The sequence below is a fragment of the Corvus hawaiiensis genome, chromosome 3 (genome assembly GCF_020740725.1).
Source record: "Corvus hawaiiensis isolate bCorHaw1 chromosome 3, bCorHaw1.pri.cur, whole genome shotgun sequence".
Classification (NCBI taxonomy): domain Eukaryota; kingdom Metazoa; phylum Chordata; class Aves; order Passeriformes; family Corvidae; genus Corvus; species Corvus hawaiiensis.
Window position 1 is genome coordinate 54,784,777 of NC_063215.1, and position 14,816 is coordinate 54,799,592.

Here is a 14,816-nt window from a genome sequence, read left to right on the forward strand (position 1 = left end):
TGCTTGCGAATTTTCAGAAAGCATGACAGATTCAAAGATTTCTGTGCACTCAAAAGAAATGCAAGCATTTCTTTAATGATGAAAACTGAAGAGTAATGCTGTAGTTCTCCAGAGGGAGAACTACAAATTGCTTATTTTTTACTAATACGAACCTAATGTTTTCAATCACTTTTCAAAGAAAAAAAATAAGTAGTTGAACTTTGCATCCCACTCTCAATAGCTTGTATTAGATCATTCATTTCTTAACATAATTTTGAAGACAAATGATTTCATGTCTGCGTACTAAAGAAAGTGGATCACTAAGGAACCATTGGCAGTAAACTGTTCGGCATAAATTATATTACTTCATTCTCAGGTGATTGTATATTCCTTTCGGCAGTTAATAAATAACTTCTGAAAATCTTCATGGAAAAACCACATTTTGATTACAGCCTATTTAAATTGTTTGCATTTTATCTGAAATGTTCTCTTTTTTAACTCCCTTATTGATTACAATGGTAAAAGAAATAAATACAAATTATTTCTTTTTCTCCTCCTGTCTTCTTGACAGCACAATACATGCCAACTTTGTGCACAAATGACAACTCCTATTGTAATACAGGTGTATTCCATGCACTCTGAAGTCAATCTTTAAATTCTTGCTTCACTTCAGCGGCCACTCTTCTTTTTTTTCTATCATGTTTGCACGTAACAATAATGTTATGGCTTGGCTTCTGCCACAAAAAGTGGGATTTAAATAATCAGCAATCAATTCACCTCATCTGAAACCTAACCTGTGTGTTGGTTCTCTTTGAATTTAGTTTGCTGAAGTCCATCATCAGGGGTACTGGGGCAAACCAGCCGGCAGGCAGGCATCCCACTGGTTATCACCTACCATTTATTAATTTAAAAAATATCATTAAGTGTGTTTGTTTTTTGACTTGATCAGTTTTCTAACTGGCTTTAACATTAACAAATATGCACATATATCCCTTTTTTTAGTACATTCATGGGGTATGGAGGCAGTACCAGCCAAGAAGTGGGCATCTTTCATTTGCAGTGGCCTAACAAGCACTTCCTGCTCAGCTTTAGGACAGCTGAGGATTACTGACAATCTGAAACATCAGGAAGAGGTTTTTGCTTCAGGTGGGGATATCTCAAATTGTGATCACCCATTTTCCTCTGCACCCATGGCCAGAAAATTGGTGGAAAGTTGTATAGCTAAGCAGACCACTCTATAGCACATCAGTTTGTGTTTCAGAGCTGACATTACCCAAAGGAAATCAGTGAAGAGGTAGAAAAATGCTGTTGCATATCACACTTCTAGGGTTTCCTTCCGACTGAAGAAAAAGTCAACAGGGAAAAAAACCATGCTCCCTGTGGCAGAAGAGGCTAAAAGATGTTACTACCCTTCATGTGAAGAACAAAGTGGAGAAAAATCATGCTCAGGCCTTCTTGTGGTCAACATCTCTGATCAGCTCTCCCTGATAATTAGAAAGTTGGCAGCTGAGTAATAAGTATCCATCTATTAACCTTAGTTTGAGTTCCTTATTGGTGGCCATTACTATTACATGTTATGCTAATTAGACCAGTTTTTAGTAAAGTAATATCCTGGGGAATATCATCGAATTTTGTGCTTTCCTTTCTTCTCTGTTTTAAACATATTTGCACAAAATATATATTTTTAAGGCAGACAACAGGCATTTTTCAGAATATTGTCTAGGTTTGCAAAATTTTCCGAAAGAAGGGGTTTTTTTTGGCAAGTCTGGATTACTTGATCAGAGCAGAGGTGCTGGAAGATCGTTTTGCTTTGTATGTAGTCATTGCAAGCATGACATCTGAAGAGAGTAACACTCTGTTCCTTCTGGAATTTGGGGGAGGAAATATGACTGGCATTAAATGGGTGTATTAGATCCAGGAACAAAATGCAAATAAAGTACAAATCTAAAAAAATAATGAGAAAATTTACATGAACACAGACAAAGTGGGTATGTGAAGTAATTATTTTTCATGTAATTTATTCATCTTTATGGTTTTGATTGAAAACACCTAAAATAAACATTTTCCTCTTACATAATTTAATAAAGTAATGGGCATATACATCAACGTGATCCTGCATCAAATTACATGAAAAGCAGTGAAACTGATACACTTTTAGTTGACGGCATGTCAAGTGCACAAGGAATATCTGTGAAGGTAAGAGTGATTGCTGAGCTGTGATTTACATGCTTCAGTATGAATGACACTCATTTCATGAATGCAATCAAAGCAGTCACAACAGACAGATGGTGTCTGGCCTGTGGAAGTCAACCGACTTTAGACAGGTTCTTAGAACCTGATGTACAGAGAGCTGATACACAGAATGTCTTGAAAAATGAAACTGAAGCTTAAATTGTAAGCCTTATAATCAGCAAATAGTTGGAATTTCAAATATAATTTATGATGTTTTGCCTTTCTTGTTTTTTACTGTTCTGGGCCTGAAACACAGATAGAAATAGAACTAAATAAATAAAGCAAAAGTAATGAATATAATTTATTCTAGAAAATTGTCTCCTTTCTTCATGAAAATAAAAGGTGAATGCTAAACACGGTTTTGACTAGTATTTATTACTGCAATTAAATGATTGTCATTACATCAATAATGACAACCACAAGGCAAAAGTTTCTTGTTAAAATTGCCTTTCCCCCTTCTTTTTCAAGCAAGAGATTTTCTTAAGTTTCACAGAGGAGAGGAAAACATACAATTTGCTCCTTTGTATTATCTCTTTTCCTGTTTCTCTACAAAAGTATTCAAGCACACCTGACATCCAACAGAAAGAATATACAAATGTAACAGGAGAGTCAGTCTGTGTACCCCAATCACTATGATCAAGCCTATCAACCACATTATAGAAAAGTTTACATTTGCTGAATTGTTATGTTCTGTTTTAGAGATATCTTTTCATCACTGAAGAAAACATCAAAAGATTTTAGGCTTTGACATCCATATCCAGGATAAGTTTCAAAGTCTTTCATCAACCACTGAAACTGGATTAGCACCAGAAAGTATTTAACAGTCTCTACCTGACTAGAGAAGAAACCGAGAGACCTCTGGCTTAGCAAGAATTTATAAAATGTGATTATTAATTTCAAGATATCACACGCTTTAAATTGAGTTCTTCAGCATTTCTGGGGGGAAGATTGACTTTAAAATTATGACTTGATGAAGAGCTGATGAAGAATTTGACTGAAGATAATGTCAAGATCCAGAAACAAAGTAATTAAACTAACAGTTAGGAAGTACAGAGGGGGAGAGCAAATTTAACAAGTTAGGATGTGCTTATAAAAGTTTCAGGACAGAAAGGACACATGGCTTTTAAATTTCATTTCCAAATATTACCCTTATGTCAACTTACAGTGTACTACAGGAGTGGATAGAATTACTCTTTAAATTCATCTCTTTCCTTACAGAAACAGAGAACTAAATGTTTACCGGTTTGCAGTTCAGCAGTGATGGCCCCAAACTTGGCCTCTTTTTAGACGCTGAAATGTATGGAAGTGTTTTCAAGAAACCCACATAATCTGGAAGCAAAAGGGACAAAATAATGTCACTGAAATTGCCTGTATTAAAAAAAAAATAAATAAAAACAGAATTGAAAAGACTGTTTTCCTGAAGAAGTCAGACCTGGATGGTACTATTTTAATTGCTGAATTTTCCTTGCTCTAATCATCAGTCCCAGATGATGCCTTTAATTCTAAAACACAGTTCAGTATTGCTGGAAAACTGGGAAGATGCTGTGCTGCAGCTGAAGTTCACAGAATGAACTAATGTGTGTTTTAAAACTGCTACTGCTAAGAAGTAGAAAAATATGAAATTCTTGAAACGTTATTTGAAAACAAGGCAACTGCTTGTAGAAAATGGATTAAAAACTCCTGCAGCTTTTGAACAGGTAAAATATGAAAATCTGTCTATAAGGCACAGAATCGCCTTCTTTTAAAAAGCTACATGAGCATGAAAAAATTAGCAATTTCAACTGTCAAATAATGAATTTAAAATACATTTTAGTTATTCTTTTAGCTATTCAAATATTTAATAATATTATAACTGAACATTATGGAGTCTATCAGAAAGAAAACAGTCGTTCAAAATCAAATATGAGGTTGCTGTTTTCTATGATTCACTGCAATCATTAATCCTCATTTAATACAGTGTTAATACAGACCAAACAATTGAAACCCTTGTGATTTTAAAAAAAATTATTTAGTTAACTTATAATTTTTGTCCATTGCAATGCATAATGTGCAAAAGTACAATTTTTTCTTTTTCTACAATATTTGTGTATTAAAATTAAGATACTAAAATCATTTTTACAGAAATATTTATTGATAAATAGCCTAAAATAAAATTTCAAGGAGAAATCTGAAATACTGAATTTCATGTTTGTTCAGTGAATCAGAACCCATAATTTATTATTTCTACATTTGACCTGTTATCAATTGCTTGAAGTAACTATTGTCATAATTTTTTCAAAACCTAAGAAGTAAGGAAATATGGTAAATATGCAGATTTGAGTCAGCATTTTAAATTACTACTTTCTGTGGCTAAAAACAACAACAAAACTCCCCTAGTCCACTATAAATATCTATAGAAATATAAATCAGAACCAATAAACTCTAACAGTATTACACTTAATAGTAGATTTCATTATTCAGTCATTGTCTACATAGCAAGCACATGACTAAAAGGTATAGTTACTCGTCTTGAGTCTCTGTATCTGTCATCTTATACAGGTCACCGCACAGTTTCAAATTTGTGTGGTATATTTTAATAGTTTTAGACCTACAGTTAGAGGCACCTTTGCAATTCTTACAGTTTGTAAAATGTTTGCCCATACCAGTTTCCCACCAACAGTGCAAGATACTAAGGCCCAGTTCTCAGCTCACATAAGGTCCAGTGGAACTACTGATCTATCCCAGCTGCAGATTTGAATCTGTTGACATGCTGAGTTATTGTTGATCCCGATGCAAGTTTCTGTGTGTATATTACGAGCACTACAGTATATGACCCTATGTAGCTCCTGAGTCAGAGCCGTTCGGTTAGCCGAAAAAACCCCAATGTTTACTTGTGGCAGTGCTGCTGAGCCATTAACTGTGATTATTATTAAACTGAACAAAAACGTTCTGCGTGGTAGTGTGCTTACTCCTTCACAGAAAAAAAATGTTAAGACCCTGACTTTAAGATCAACATTGCTGTTGACGATTAATGCCAAGTGACAGACAAAACTGAAAGAACAAAGCATCATTTTCAAATATCTGACGGAGTATGAAGAACTGGCAAATCTTAAATTCTCTCCTGCTGTCAGATATCATAGTTCTATCTGGACTACATTTTGTGCATATTGTAAAATTAACTAAAATACTAAATCATACAGACTTAAGAACATACTTCAATAAAACTGATTCATATCTGGGTGCTGATACTTTTGAACATATTAAGACAATATCTTGCCGACATTTAAATTTGCAAGTGTCCCATAGGCCAAAAAAACCCAAAAAAGCTAACAAATATGCTGAAAAACCCATACCTCAGTATGAAATCCTGACCCCTTCTCCAACTAAGTACACACCGTCCAAATACACTGAGAATGCCAAGCTACAGGGGCCCCTCTGCGGGGAAACCTGTATTTCAGTCAGCAGCATCCGTCAGCTAAAGAAGTGCAGGGACAGATGCAGGAGGAAGGATGACACGTGAAGTGGTGGCCGATTTCAGAACCAGTGTGTGTTTCTGCGTACAAGTTAGTCAATGCCATACGTGTACTAAAGCAGGATTTTGTCCCGATTTACGCGCAAAACGCAACTATCACTCTAGGCTCATTTCAGTGCAACATTATGGTGCTAATTAGGCTCCTGGTCCTGCAGTCCTGCCCCATCTCCCAGCAGGGTCACACTGTCAAAGGGGCACAAGCGTGCTGTACAACTCCCCCGGCTTCTGCGGCAAGGAGTAACATCACGCTCGGCCGACAACCGCCACCTTAAACCCCCCAGCCCGAGGCTCGCCTGGGCCGCGCCTGCCGCTGCCTCTCACCGGCGCCGCGCTCCCTGCGCTCCGGGAAACCCCCGCGTGTGGCAGCGGCCTCGCCCGAGGGCTCGGGAGCGGCGGTCGGGGAACCGCCTGCTCCAGTGCCCGTCCTTTTCGTTAAAAAGGCCTGGGGGGAGGCTTGGGTGACTCGCTACAGCCAGGTCCAAAGCCAGCTCTCGGTTCGCTCGCAAGGGAAGCGGACCGACACGGAGGGGCTCGCGAAGGGAACGGCAGGGGCGGTGTCCACCGGCACCCGCCCGTCCCTCGAGCACCTGCTCGGGGAGCGCCTTTCCCCGCTCGTGCGCCACATCGGCGGCGGGGCCGCGCTCGGCGGGGCCGGCGGGACGCTCTCCCCGCAGCCTCTCGGCGGCCCAGGCCGCGCAGCCGCAGCTCCTCGCCGCGGCTCCCCGGGAGGCGCCGGCTGCTCCCGCCGCGCGGCGGGGAGGGGCGCGAGGGGCGGGGCGGGGCGGGGCGCGGGGGCGGTGCCGCGCGCGGCCGTTGGGAAGTTGCGTCACGGCGGGCGCGCGCGGCTGCGCGAGGGCGGCGGATTCGAACGGCGCAGGGAGCGGAGGGCGGCGCGGCGGGAGCGCGGGAGGAGGGGGAGGAAGGAGAGGAAGGAGAGGAAGGAAAGCAGGAGGAGGATGAAGCGCACGGCGCCCCGCAGCACTTTGCGGAAAATAATAAAGAAGCACAAGCCGCAGTTACGCCTGGCGGCGAACGCCGACCTGCTGGTGAGGAAGGAGAGGGGTGGGGGAGAGGCGAGGCTGCGGCTGCCCCGGCGAGTCCGGGAGCGCTCCTGCTTTTGTCCATGGCGGCAGCTGCGCTGGTGCCCCGGGGGCAGCCAGCCCCAAACAGGGACGCTTACTCCCTAAATGTTCTGAACTGTGCGCACTGGAGCACTTTGGCTGTGACGGGATGTCAAAGTTACTGCTAATGGTGCTTCTCCAGGGACCCCCAGGCAGAGGGGAGGCAAAGCTTGGGGAGACATAGACGATTGGTCTGTCTAAGAAAATACGGCGAAGTAGAGATTGTCGCGCTCCGCTTCGCTGGTGTAGGTATTGTAGGTCCTTGGCAGTGCTCTTGGGGATTCAGGGATGGCTTGATGCATGGCTCTTGCGTCACTCCATGTACACACTGATGTTCGAAAAGTTTGGAGTAGACACACCGAGAAATAGCAGTTTGGATTATGTGGCTGCTGGATGCAGATGTTTGTTGTTTGTGTAGATCAGTTCGGTGTACAGGTAGACAGCTGAGCTGTGATCAATGAGTTTCTAAGCTGCTATGGCATCTTGAATGCTCATAGGTTTTTAGAAGGCCATCTAAGTAGTCTCTGCCCCAAACTGTGGGATGACAAGACTTGTTAGTAATTCAATAAGGTGTTGGGGTCCTGATCATAGTTTAAAAACTCCTGCCGAAAAGGTGGGGATAAAAGAGCCAAGTTTGCAAAAACTGAGGCCAGCAAAGCTGAATTGCTTCTCACCCGCTCTAAGGGATTTGCTGCACAGGTAGGGTTTGTCTCACCAAGAAACTATTTGACTACAACAAGGAAACCTGACCTCCGGAGAGCTTGTGGTAGTTGCTGTATTGAAAAAAAAAGTGCATAAAAAAAGATGCTCTTTGAAGTAATGTCCTCCTGTTTACAAATGCATGTGGCTCTCAGAGCATTAAAGCATTAACACATGCTCTATACTAGTACGGTCCCTGACTTGAATTGTAAGTCCATGTTTCGTATGTGTATAAAAGTTGTGTCTTGCAGCATCTTGAAGATTGGCATCTGCATATATGAAGCTAAATGTGAACGTAAAAAATTAAAATAAGAAATATGAGATTAAAATGAATGAATATGGTAATTACATGAGAGTATTTAGATTTGAATGTAAACATTAAATATTTTTCTAATGGACCTAATAAAAATATGATCTCTTCTCAATGTTTTTGCTACCTTTGGATTTTTTTTATGGGCTAAAGACCTGGCCCCTTGCTACTCATGCTCAGACCTACTCAAAGCTTACTCAGTGGAATGCAGTAGTCAACTAATCAAACTCACACAATCACACATTTTTTTTTTTTAATCCTTGGTAACAGTTGGTCTGTGTTTCCAGGGTAATGAAAATTTGGCTTCAAAGTAGTGTGGCTGTCTGAAAAGGGGTAAGTGAGACATCCCTCCAAATCTTGGCCTTTGGCTCCCATCTCCTCCTGGTCCTGGCACTAAAGTTCTCTCAGCTGCCCAGACAGTTAGTGAATTGAATTGACTGAAACTTATAAACAACAACAATCAGGTGTAGTTTAAAATATGGCTATGCAAATGTTCATTGCAACACAAAGGATGGGATCAGAATAAATTTTAATAATGTGATAGAAACTTAGATTATCTCTTCTGCTGATGTCAAATTACACAGCCTTTTATGTTACAAGGCTTGGCTTTTTTATTTTACCTTTAAACAGGAATGTCCAGGTGTGGTTGTTGTCCATGGTGTTCTTCAACTAGGCACATGTCTAACACCTCTTTAGATTTTTATTTTTATGGCTAAATAATCAATACAGCTGAAATTATGCCTCTTTTAGGAAAAAAAAAAAAGGATTGGTGAGTTTATTGTATAGTAAGACAAGTAACAAATTTTGAGAGTATGTTTTCTAGTACCTTTCTATTCTATGCAAACCCTGTAAGAGTGATTAGATTGCATAGGTCAGAAATTTATATAGTAGCTGTCTTAACAAGATGGAGCCATACACATTTCGAGCAGAGAGCTTATGTCTTCTCAAGGGAAGTATGAGAAAAGTGCTAGTTCAGTTTCTGGGCTATCTTCCAGAATGATCCATGCTTTATGTTTGAATATACTGCAGTATGTGCCCATTCCAGTAAGGTGGTCTGCCTGCCTTTGGAGAAAATCAGATTGCTTTCTTTTTTCCCTGACCTTCAGTGATTATTTTTACTCGATAAACCAATGTCTTCTTACATGATAGTAACTTACAAGTTTGAAAGCCATAAGAATTCAGATAATTTTGTTAAATACTTAAATGAGGTTTCTTCTTCACTTTTGATCAAGTCTCTTCTTGAAATCTGAGGCTTTGTCAGAACCTGTTTCCTAAGTGTTAACATCTATCTCTTTGCATAGTGTAGGTATCAAATTTCGTCAGCCTTTCTCAGGAAGCTGTTTTTGTTTTTTTGAAGGAGTACGATAATATCTTTGGGTGAAGAGATGCAAATAGTGTTTCAGGTTTTTTCAAGGCTCTTTTCGAAAATAAGAGGTAAAGATTTTAGTACTGAGGCTCAGATATTCCCTCAATGGTCAGAGAAGAAAATATGCAAGCTTTGTTCTAGCTTGTAATTATAGAAGAAAAGCAGGATCTCAGCTGCTTCTTTTATGTTAGAAGGGTATGTGTGTGTTTCCATTGCAGGAAAAGCTTAAAGTACTGCAGTGAATGGCCTGTTTTAAATATGTTATCACCATAGAATGATTAATAAGTGTATGTTGAAGATGAAATACCAGTCTAAAGAATTGTTTTTAAGTTATGGCAGTAAAACAAAATTATAGCGGTTGTTCCTGCTATTCCTTAGTTCTTTGGAACAGGTGTGTGGAAATTGCTGTGTAAAGAGTATTAGGAATTTTTTACATATGTTCTTAAAATTTTGCAGCCTTTCTTTTCTGGAACGTAAACATTTTGTTTTGTTAGGTGAGTTTCATGAGTCGTTAGTTCAAAACTTTTTAAATTTTATGCAAAGGACAATAAGTTAATATGTAGTAAAGCAATGTCTTTAAACAAATACAGTATTGCTTAGCTACTTGTCAGTAACTGTCCTATTCATGGTATTCAGTCATTCTGCCTTTTGCCAGCCTTTCTCAATTGCCTTGAATCACCTGGAATATTTATTAACCTGTGTGCTCTGTTGTGGAATGTTCCAATTTTAGTTATGTGACTGTTTAAATCTATTGGAGTACAGGGGAAGCTTTTCCACATGCAGCAATTCATTTTGAAACTAGGAATATAAAGGTACAGTGATTCTGAGAGAAGATGCAGTTTTTAAAGGCAATTTTAAAATTAACACTTTTGTCTTTAGGTATCTCAGAAGAAGGAAATGCAAGTATAGAAGCTTTTCTTCCACCTCTCACTTCTCTTCCAGGTTGTTTCCAGAAATCTAATCTCCATGTTGATAAGTTTAATAATGAGAGTTCTAATGTTGAACATTATTTTAGTGCCACTGCTTGATTCTCTTGGAGTTGATTTCTGTGTGAGTAACTAAAGACTGGTTCTAAAGTGGCTTTTATATTTTGTGAAATAAATCTGCAAGAACATCTGCTTTTTGTGTAGTAGATGCTTCCAAATGATGTCAAATATTATGTAAATTTATCTATTGCACTCTGGCTTCATTTAGTTCAGGATATTTAAAAAAACCACCTAAACTGCTTGTCATATGAACAGAGTTTCATGTAACAGGTTTCTTATGCTGCAAACCCGCTGCCAAAGTATTTCCTGTAAACTCTTAATTTGTAATTTTCCGTGTTATATTTTTCCAGGCTTTGCAGATAAGGTATGGCAGAATAAATACGTCACCTTATTCATACAAGTAAAATTTTAATATACTTCAGTAATATTTTTCTGAGCTCTTGATTGAAAAAGTATTTTTGTATACTTTACATAGCAGAGGTAATGTTGTTGGAAAGTTTAGTTTACAAAAGGTGCAATTATCAATTTTTCTGGTTGGACTTTTAAAATAGTTCACATAATGTCTGTATAATGCTAGAGGTTTGTATTATAGGTCCCTGATTAATTATTACACAAAGGTGCTATTAGCTGGCAGTTTTAGTCCAAGCTGGAACAGTTCCTTCCTTACCTGCTGCAATTTTTTCCTGCCTCTGTATTAGCAGAACAGCATTCCGTATGGAACAGAATACTGCCCAACCAGTTCTTTTAATGTAAAAAGGCTAAGTGATGAGCTGGGAAAAATTGGATGGAACCTTCTGACACTGGAGAACTCCACGTTCTGGAGAAATTAATGTCAATGTCCCTTTACACTGGAAAGGGGCAGAAGTCCTTGAACTTGTCTGTAGTCCATTTGGCAATTAGGCAGGGATGAATTTGCTGTTCATAAAAGTCTGGCTGTTGTAGTTACTGAAAACTGGCTATATTCACTTGTAAGCAAAAAGACTCCTAATTCTCTGATATTTATATTTACATTTTATTATTAAAAACTGCTAATAAAAATCAGATTGATTCCTCTCAGATCAGTTGTGGTTTGTGTGATCATTTCTAAAACACTTCTATGATTTAAGTATACTAAATTTAAACTCTATTTACAAGAATCTTGTAGGAAGGGAATGTCTTGGAAATTTACTGAGACTTGAACCAAGTGACACATTTTTTTCTGAGAACACCTTTAAGGAATTTGGAAGCAGTCTAATGCAGATTCTCTGTTGCAAACAATGAACCTCTAAAAAACCAAACTCTGTTTAAACAGTTTGAATAATTTTTTTTTTTCTTCTTCATTTTAAAGGTTCATTTGAACTTCTTAGTTTTTCTCCACCGGCTAGCAGAAGAAGCCAGGACAAATGCTTTTGAGAATAAAAGTAAAATAATTAAACCCGAGCACACCATATCTGCAGCAAAGGTATTAAAACACTTTTCATATTTTTCTTTTTTGTGTAATGTAAAATGTATTATGACAGCATATACAAAAAAATTCTGTGCTAAAGTTGATTTTTGATTTGTAATCCAAATTGTATTCTTTAGTTCATCATTGGCAAAATTCACTGTTACCAAGACAACTAATTAACTCTCCTTGCCCTATTAAATATAACCTAATTTTTCTTGATTATTCCCTGTTTAAAGTCATAATTTCAATATATGGGTAAGTCTACAAAATGGTCTACCAGCAAGGCTTCATGGCTTGAAAGGCAGTGCAGAGTTGGAGGATCTTTATTTCAGCTGACACTACATTGAGGAAGCAAGCTGTCTTAACTTCAGTGATACAAGTGAAGCTTTATGGAGCAAGTGAGAAATACTTCAGAGAGATTCAAATATCTTTCTGACACCTTCAGTTCTTACCTGCTCAGTCTGAAATAAGTTTGTAGTGGATTCTTGCAGCACTGTGTGGGTACTTCTTGAACGAACAGATACTTTTGTGTGATGTATTTGGCAAGGAAAGAACTGAGGGAGAATTAGACTGTGGATTGTTATACGGGTAGTTCAGCATAACAAAAATTGCTGTATTCCTTCTGTGAAGAAGGAATTTGCTGCATTGCAGAGCACGGTGAGTTTTGTGCACATGCAAAAGAAGGGAAAGAGGAAGGTGTTATGCAGCTTTGTCTGCATAGAAAGAATTAGTGTCAAAATATGACTGAAATCCTTTTGTATTCTGTAGCTCATTTCACTCCCTAGGATATGTCTGCTTTACCTTGGTGTCCTGAAGGAATTCAGTCTCTTTAATTTATCACTTTAACCGCCTTCTCCTGCTGAGCAAATTGGGAGGACAAAACTTGGTGTTACCTGATATTTTGGTCCTGTGGCTTCTGTTTATCTTCACTATTTTTTTTTCCTTCTGCTGAAAGGTTTAGTTTGAATCTTTTCTATTACTATAGTAACAGAAACATATACAGGATATATAGGGTAGCCAAGTGAATGTTGCAGTTGGAGTTGTACACATAGTTTATTTTTAACTGCAATCTTAACACTATTTGAACATTTTTGTGCTCCATTTATTTTTTAAAGATGAGAAGAAAGGAAAAACTGCCTGTATTTTAATAATTTTAACACTTAAACAGTCCTACTTGGGCTTTGAAGTTCATTTTTCCATTTAAATTCCCAACCAAAAAATGTCCTTCCAAAGGTCTGTGCACTCTTGATATAGAAAGAAATCAGACATTGCAAACAAAAATTGAGCGTAATAGCTGTATTATTGCAAGCCTTATTTTATCTTTTGTCTAGGCCCAACAGGGTAAGAACTTCAAGGAATCTACTGATGGCTCAACAGCACTATTGCCATTTCTCAGCATTAATTTTCAAAATAAGTCTTCTATTTTACAGAATTCTTGCTTATGAGTGTTCTTGCTTAAAAAAAAAAAAACAAACCAAAAACCTGAAATGTGAAATCTTTTTGTATGCTTTTGTTTTATTTCTAGTATTTTCCCTAGAATATTACCCTTGGCAACTCAGCTCTTGGAAACATATTGGCCAGGTGAACCTTTGGTCTGAGCAGCATAGTTTTGAATCTCTTCCTGCTGCCTGAATTGTATTGATAAATACACTTTTTTTTCTTTCTTTGCAGGTTATTTTAAAGAAAAGCAGAGGCTAGAAAACAGACCACTGGAACTTGAAAGCACATTTTTCAATGTTTTCTAACTAACTTGAGTTATACTGTGAGCCAGCTTTAGCACTTGTGGAATGATGTAGTTTTGTTGACATCTATCTCCTGACTGACTATCTTTACGTTTCTTAAAAAAAAAAAAAAAAATTAAAAATCTTAGAATGTATATTTTCATACACTTCATGAATAATTTAAAAATGTCTGTCAGTTGTCACTTAAGACTTTTGATGTACCTTTTTTCATAATGATGGAGGAATGCTTGTACCATAGATACTCTTTGGGCACAATGTGGCATTTATTATTAAAAGTGTGAAACTTCTTAAGGGGTAGTAAAAAAAAAAAAAAAACCACCACAGGTTTCACTAAATCCAGTATAGATTGTGCAGTTCGGAGCAGATATACTAGCTAAACAAAATTATGGCTTTCAAAACAATCACTGTAGAAACAAGTGTATTAAATACCTTGTCTACAGTTTATTTATGTCTTGATAATTTTAAAATTACTTTGAAAAGTAGGTTAAAACTTGTGTTCTGGGGAAAGAATACATAGTTGTTATTTTGAATCATGGTCTGAACAATTAAGCTGACCTGTTTGATGTGGTGTATGAGACAACTTGGTGGTCTGTAATTCAGTTGGTGTGGACAGATGCACAGTTTATGGAAAAGAAAAGATCTGGCACAGCTGATGTTTTCAAAGTCAGATCTTATAAAAATAACAAAGATAAGTTGCCCTGAATGTCGAGCTATTTCCTTCCCCCTTCTGAGTGTCATGCTAACTTGTCAGAAGTCTGGAAATGTACATTATATAAAAATGTCTTCTTAAATTAAGATAATATTCTGTTCCTATTCTGATATTTGTAGTCATTTATGGAATACTTCGCTTAATAAATATTAATAAAGGTATAGATGAACCTCACAGTTCGAGCTGATAGCACAGTTTTGTGGAATATATGGTAGCTGATCCTTGATATGCACAGTGAGCTATTCTTAAAGAATCTTTAAAAGCATGATGTATTGAGTAGTCTAATTTTGTTTGACACCTTACCAAGTATATTCTAGAAACTCAGCAAAAAAATTGCATTTCAGAAATATTTTTGTAGTCTAAAGAAACTGTAGCAATGCTAGTACTTTTAATTTCATATCATGTCCATGTACTTTTTGAAATGCTGTATAACCTTTGAAAAGTCATCCTCTTCCAGTATGCAGAAAGGAAGGAAGGGTTGCTCTCCTGCTTTACTTGGCTCACAGAGCTTAGTGCATTCGGCTTCTTGTAAAGGTTGACTAGATTCTTTATTCTGCATTTTCTTCTCTTTCTCCCTTGGAATCCACAAAGAAGGCCAAGAACATACACATATAGAGGATATTTGGACTTAATAATACGAAGTACATTCTCAGGAATAAGGAAGATCTGACTAGGTGTTTATATTTTTATTTGTAGTTACTGTCTTTAATTTAACATTTTTCTTTCAACACTAGA

At 37.8% G+C, this 14,816-nt stretch overlaps 1 protein-coding gene and 1 long non-coding RNA gene across 4 annotated transcripts in view; one reads left to right on the forward strand and one right to left on the reverse strand.

The window, feature by feature from the left end:
* The window catches only part of LOC125324059, a 65,656-nt gene extending 59,255 nt beyond the window's left edge, over positions 1 to 6,401 (reverse strand). For 2 of the 3 annotated variants that reach the window (XR_007202782.1, XR_007202781.1), the window contains exon 1: positions 3,452 to 6,401. This is a non-coding gene — a long non-coding RNA (uncharacterized LOC125324059). Of the gene's footprint in view, positions 1 to 1,990; positions 2,457 to 3,451 lie in introns of those variants that run through there. The other variant, XR_007202780.1, reaches the window with a different exon arrangement.
* A 203-nt stretch (positions 6,402 to 6,604) lies between these two features.
* CENPW (centromere protein W) lies at positions 6,605 to 14,255 on the forward strand. The gene is made up of 3 exons (XM_048299056.1): positions 6,605 to 6,768; positions 11,532 to 11,645; positions 13,302 to 14,255. The coding sequence occupies exons 1-3, from the start codon at positions 6,679 to 6,681 to the stop codon at positions 13,326 to 13,328; spliced, it is 231 nt and encodes a 76-aa protein (XP_048155013.1). The 5' UTR covers positions 6,605 to 6,678; the 3' UTR covers positions 13,329 to 14,255.
* Positions 14,256 to 14,816: the final 561 nt, after the last annotated feature.